This window comes from Myxine glutinosa, chromosome 10 (genome assembly GCF_964187855.1).
Source record: "Myxine glutinosa chromosome 10, kmMyxGlut1.1, whole genome shotgun sequence".
Classification (NCBI taxonomy): Eukaryota; Metazoa; Chordata; class Myxini; order Myxiniformes; family Myxinidae; genus Myxine; species Myxine glutinosa.
This window is the reverse complement of record NC_136270.1, coordinates 134933967-134940567: the sequence shown is the minus strand read 5'-3', so window position 1 is coordinate 134940567 and position 6601 is coordinate 134933967. Positions and strand designations below refer to the sequence as shown.

Genomic DNA, 6601 nt, shown 5'->3' with positions numbered 1-6601 from the left:
AACGCAGTTCAAGTCTGCAGTTGCAATCTTGGAGTGATCCCGCCCAGGCAACCGAGCAAGGCCCAAGCCAGGATAGCTGGGTACCAGCGAAACTGCCGATACTTGTAGGGGATGGTACAAAACAGCATGACCGTTGTCCCTCTCTTCCTTGTGCTGGTGAACCAGTCACCAAATTGACAGTTCATACAGGCGTGTGGGAACCCAACGCTGTTCCACAGGTAGGAGGAAAACTATTTCTCCAAGAGATATCCAAAAATGAAGTCTCTGAAGCCCACAAGGGAGGTGAAAACAGTCAGGACAAAACAAAAATGGCTGCCTGTAAGGCACGCATGATAAACAGGAAGTGATGTCACCAAAACAGGAAGGGAATGAGTGATTGATCATGAATGAGTGATCATGAATGAGTGATTCGTATCAACCCCTTTCAATTACCATTCCCATCTGAATCCAATACTTGTAATGCTCGGAATCCCAGGTTCAAATTACGCTGGTCATTTCATCAGGTAGCCGGCGATAACAAGCCTCCTCTTCACAAAAGACACCGTGGTACCTTTAACGTCCACCGACCGACAGGTGCTGACAGGTGTGTCCTCCAGCTTAACGGCCAGCCACCCGCCGACTAACACCATGGCAGTTTAACATCTTAACGGGTTTCTTGTGTACTTAGTAGTCCATCTATTTTCTGGAAGTACAGTGAAAACTCTCAAATCCTAAATTCCAAAATCCTAACAAAATTCAAACTTCAAAAAAAAAGTGTTCAAATATTTTTTATTAAAAAATATATATTAAAAAATAAATAAATAAATAATGTGTCGTCTGCTTGATACCGACTCATCTGCTGGTGTGATGGCCACATTCAAGGAGTTCACAATCAAGAGCCGCATTTGGGCAGCGGGACTCAGTGACACGACCAACATTGAACATGTGCGACATAACTTATGGCCTTAACCATGTTCGATGACCCTGAGCAACTTGAAGACTTTGAAGGTTTAAACTTTGAAGGGAGAAGGTTGACGCAGCGGAATTCATATGTTATGTAAAGGGTATGAACACTGAAGTGGCCATAAGGACTCGCTTGAAGATGACCATCGTGGAGTGGATGAATTGCGACAGCGAAGCACCTGTGCTCTGCCAATTGACGGATGAAGAGATTGTTGACATGGTTATTAACCCCAATGAAGAAAACGATGACAGTGAAAGTGACGGTGAAGAAAAAAAAGGAGCAGAAGATGACCATTGATCAGGGAATAAAACTTGGAGAACAGTAAATAAGCTTCTTGCAGGGAATGGATTTTATCTCTGAACAAGAATTAATTAATATTTACATTGTATGGACAAACTAAGAAACGAATGAAGGAGAAAGCGAACTTCATGAAACCAATGACTCTTCAGGAAATGTTTAAGATGCCAACAAAACATTATAAACAAACTTTAAGTGGTAGTTCAAACTCTTCACATAGCCCAACAAAAAATACTAATAAATAAGTAAAGTTTCATAATCTAAAATCCGACAAATTCTGCAATCTGAATACTGTTCAGTCCCAAGGAATTCGGATTTGAGAGTTTTCACTGCAGCAGCATTTTCTGTCAATGTAGTTTGCCTCCATAGCTGGCAGGATGGCCGACAAGTGCACCGGGCGTCCCGTCTGCCGGAATTAGTCGGTGCACGTCGAGGATCCCACGGTGTTCTTCGTGAAGAGTAAGTGAGCTACCTCCAGCACCATGAACAAATTACAAATACCTGCCACGACTTTAGTCGATCGTTAGGCCTGGCCAGCCCAAACGCGAGAGACTCGGGCCGAGCCTCCCCCGGCCAACCCCACAAGAACGTGGGAATAATTGTGAGTGTTAAGGAAGAAGAAGAAGCCTGCCTACATCTGTATCTGTAAGCAATGAATTCGTTTTTTCCATTTCACCTTTTCAAAGCTCGCTCGAATACATCAAAATGATCTTTTCTTTTTCGCTTTCTTTCCTTGCAGGCATTTGTTGGCAGATTTCGTAAGATCATGGACTCGTCACTCAACGCCTACAACTCTGACACCTCCACACTGGTCCAGGGACTGGACCAAATGGAACGGGTGCTGTTTGCAGCCGGACAGAAAAGTCTCAATGATTTTCAGCACTGGGAAAAAGGAGGTGCCATTCAGATCCGCCCGTCTGCCTTGATCGAGAATATGAGGAAGAGAAAGTTTGATGAAATGGAGAATCCACCGCCAGTTCAATAATAGTAGATGAAGTGAACGGCGATCGATCGATTGATTCTGTAAGAACTGTGAGTGTTGAATGTATATTTTGGTGTAAACGAGCTGAAATCAGCGCGGACACATCATGATCATTGACATTAAATTCGTTTTGCATTTTTAATCCGCCTCTGGGTGTACATGGCATTTCGGAGCCCCAGAATTAGATACAAAACTTTATTTATAATTCTCACAAAGCCTTTTGATACAAAGGGAGTTTTAAAAGTCAAACAAATTAAGACAAAACAGTGATTATTTATTTATTTATTTTAGCCTGGTGCGGGCTTAGCGGTTGGGGTGCCGGCTTGGGATCCTAGGATCCTGCGTTCGAATCCCGTTCGATCGCTGAATTAACACCAGGTGGGTCGACTCGGCCTGCCATCCTTCCGAGGTCGGCAAATCGAGCACCGTTTCACTGGTAATTAATTCCCTGTGTGTCGCAAGAGGCGACTAACAGGGTTGGCGGCAGGAAGAGCATCCGGCCATAAAACATCGCTTCAAAAATGGGACCACGGTGCCCGAAAAAGGCCAACCCCCACTCTGTGGGGAAAAATAGCCTCTAAAGGTGGTTCTTGGTTTATGGTGATTATTTTTTTTCCACATTCATCTTGGACTCTTCATCAACTTTGTAGATAAATCACACGCAGGCCAAAGGCGTTTGGCTACTTTTACATGAACTACAAGTTTATTAGTAAACATATGGCAAACACATGGTACATGGGATTTTATATTGGGGTTTCCTGCATTGGATGCCAGGGATTCTTTTTCTTTTGTGTGGTGCACGGGGCAGCGAGTGGCGTCAATGACCGATGCGGTGCCCCCTTTCGGTTCAGGCAGTAATTTGTAACGTGTTTATTGTGCCGGCGATAGCTCGCCTACTCTTTCCACCGTGGGATCTTTAATGTCCACCGACTAATGCTGGTAGACGGCGCACCAAGATTGGCACATCGATGCCTCGTCCTGCCTGTGAAACACCAGGATGGCGGTTTATGGGTCGAGATTCGTACTTGGGCTACATGACTCGGAGGCGAGTGTGTCTCAGTCATCCTGCCAGCCCTGCTCGGCATTCAATGGGAATGATAACGAGACAAGTTAAAGGGCTTTTGGAAACTCCTACTGCAGTGACAATCAGTAAGATCATAAGAATCCAAAATGCAAGCACAGAAATCAGAGAGAGAGAGAAAGAGAGAGAGAGAGAGAGAGAGAGAGAGAGAGAGAGAGAGAGAGAGAGAGAGAGAGACTGACTTTTGACGTCCTTTTATTCCAAAAATTATAAAGTGCATGGATGTACAGTGTATAAAATCAACAAAGCCAAAAACAAGAGAAAACGATGAAGCGAGGAAACAATACAGATATATGCGTTGATCAGATCAACTTTTACCGAAAACAAGTGCAATCTTCTGCAGCAATACTACGAAGTGTAGAAATTATGAACAATCAAGAGAAAAATAATACCAACTCGTTTTGGCGGACTTCACAGACACTTTTCAAACACCATTTTTCCACAAATCCATCAATTTCGCCCATGCTCTTGGAAAACTCAAACTCATGTTTTAGCCTTGCAGCACACAGTGCATTGAAAAACGTCATGACCTTGCATTGATGAATGGGCTTACCATTCCGCTGCTCCTTTCTGGACAGGTAAGTAGCAAGCTTTGCTGTAGCTACAAAAAAGCACAACAGTTCATATTCCTTGTTGTGTTGCCGTCTCTTTTTGAGCCCAAAAATAAAGGATCGAAAAGTAAATCTGAAATTCATTTTGAACGACACAAAGTCTAACCATTCAAATAAAGGAAAAAGTCTTTCACAACCAATAAAAAATGAAAAACATCCTCATTTACAGAACAAAAGGGGCAACATGCAGATATTGGGGCAAAATTCCATACATATGTATTGCATGGGATGATCCAGTGGGCAAGGCGCCACTGAAGATCACCTGTTCTTTTGTTGATCAGCTTACTATACATTGATTCCCATACAGGTTCATTGGGGGGCCCGGCAGGGAGTAGCCTCTTCCATCGTGCTACTCCATTTAGCGGAGGAATACCAAGAACTTGAGATAACCACCACCTATACAGGCTCTTGCTGCTCTCAGCATGCAATACACTTGTCCCTGTGCTAACAGGTGGAAGTTCCTTGGGAAAGCAGTCAAAAATCAGTTTCGGAAACGGGGACTCGGGGTGTCCACAAGTATTCCGAGTCCAAAGTTTCTGTAGCTGATGACGTTTTTGAACAACTTTCCTTAAAATCGTTCCAATTGTCCTCTTGGACCGAATCGCCGTCAAGGTCGAAATTTCCTCCACATTCCTCCACCCGACACCGGAGTTTGGCCGAAGGTGCCATACTTTGTTTATGCCTGCCTCAATAAAGCGTTGGCACAAATGACGACTCTTGGGAACATCAGGGAAGAGAGGATTGAAGAACAGGGGTTCAACCTCGAACATCCCTGGGGAGTAAGTGTCCGCTTTACGGCTCACGGAAAGTCTTTCCCAGGCACTGAAAAGGCTCTGGTAAAATATGGGGAGCGTTGATGTATTCACGTACTTGAGGTGAGTCAGGAATACTTCGAGACCATAGCCGAGTCTACCCGCCTGCTGTAAAATATGGCAAGCCAAGGCATGGTTTGGCAGGTTTTCACCAAATAGGAGGCGTTGAATGGAGCACAGGCGAAAAGCCATGAGACGGGATCTCACGTGAACAAGGCTCTGACCACCTTCAGATGAAGTAAGGCATATTACACTTGGCCGCAGCCAATGATGGCCTCCCCAAAAAAAGTCCACAAGTTTGGCCTGTATCCTGTCCAGCAGCGCTTCTGGTGGTTGCAGGCAAATAAAGCGATGCCACAACGTTGTAGCAACCAAGTTGTTTGCCACTAAGACTCGGCCCTTAAATGAGAGGTGCGGTAGGGCTCTTTTCCACAGGTTCAGCCTCCTGTCTATTTCTCCAGTCACACCTTCCCAATTCCTTTTCTCAAATTGTGTCGAGCCCAGGGACACACCAAGGTAATCAACACCATCTGTTTTCCACTCCAAGTTTTCTGGAAGAGCAGGCAGATGTGTTGAGACAGGTAGGCAGCTATTAAGGTATGGCACCCAAAGAGCTTTGCTTTTCGTCCAATTAACCTTCAGAGATGAAGCCATGAAAAAGGTTCTTAAGGACTTTACAAGAGCAACAATGTCTTGGTGGTTTTTTATGATGACGCAAACATCATCTGCATAGGCCGATATAGTCATTGGTGGGCTTCCAGGAAAACAGGTCAGGCCAGAGATATTCTTTCTCAGTGCGCAAAGAAATGGCTCCATTGCTAACGCAAAAAGCAAACCTGAGACTGGGCAACCCTGCCGTACCCCCCTCTGAACCTTTATGGGGGGAACCAGTTCATTGTTCACCTTAATTACACTGGAGATGTCAGTGTACAATAGAGCTATAAAGGCCCTGAAAATTACCCCAAACCCACATGCTTCAAGAACATGGCACAAGAAAACATGGTCAATGCTGTCAAAGGCTTTTTCAAAGTCTAGAAAACATATTCCGAAATCATTTTGGTCATGGCGAGCATACATTAAATCCCGCACAAAAAAAATATTGTCGTAAATCGAACGACTGGGGATGCAGAATGTCTGATCAGGTAAAACCAGATCACCAATGACTTTTTTTAAACGATTTGCCATTGCTTTCGAAAACAATTTATAGTCAGTACACATTATTGAAACCGGTCTCCAATTCTCCATCCGCCGGAGGTCTCCTGACTTTGGGAGAAGACTCACCACTGCTCTCCTTAGGCTTAGTGGCATTACACCTTTTCGCAAGGATTCTTGGATTACAATCAATAGTTCTGGGCCCAAAATGTCCCAAAATTCCATATAAAACTCAGCTGGCAGGCCATCAATTCCCGGAGCCTTTCCAGATTCCATTCCAACCAGGGCACGCTGTAATTCATCAAGGCTTAAAGACACATCCAGCTCCAGGCGTTGAGTCTCAGTTAGGGTTGGGAGATGGGAGGTAAAACATTTTATTTTATCCTCATATATATCTTTTTTAGCAAATAGTTCAGAATAATACTTTCTAATAGTGATTTTTACCCCATCAGAACTTGTAATTTCATTCCCACTGGGGTCCTTAACTGATAAAATAAGCTGGGGAGGCTTCGTTTCAGCTTCTAAGTGAAAGAAGGCTTTGCTAGGACTATCCGATACTTTAATGCTTTTTACTCTCAGTCTAACTAGCAGTCCTGCAGCCTTCTCCTGTAATAGTTCCCGGAGTTGGGTCCTTTTTTCAAGGAGCAATTTATAATTTGTCTCATTTTCCTGCTCTGCCATTTTGTTTTGCAGTTTTAGAATTTCGGTTTCCAACCGTGCCAA

At 44.1% G+C, this 6601-nt stretch overlaps 1 protein-coding gene across 1 annotated transcript; it reads left to right on the top strand.

Annotated features, from left to right (window-relative positions):
* The first annotated feature begins 1081 nt into the window (after window positions 1–1081).
* Window positions 1082–2364, top strand: GINS3 (GINS complex subunit 3). Its single transcript, XM_078785233.1, has 2 exons — window positions 1082–1205; window positions 1948–2364. Exons 1-2 carry the CDS (start codon window positions 1082–1084, stop codon window positions 2223–2225), a joined length of 402 nt encoding a protein of 133 aa, XP_078641359.1. The 3' UTR covers window positions 2226–2364.
* Window positions 2365–6601: the final 4237 nt, after the last annotated feature.

Coding starts and splice junctions, on each gene's coding strand:
- GINS3 (XM_078785233.1), top strand. CDS start 1,082: ATGACCATCGTGGAGTGGATGAATTGCGACAGCGAAGCACCTGTGCTC. Junction 1,206..1,947: donor CGATGACAGTGAAAGTGACG/GTGAAGAAAAAA, acceptor ATACATCAAAAT/GATCTTTTCTTTTTCGCTTT.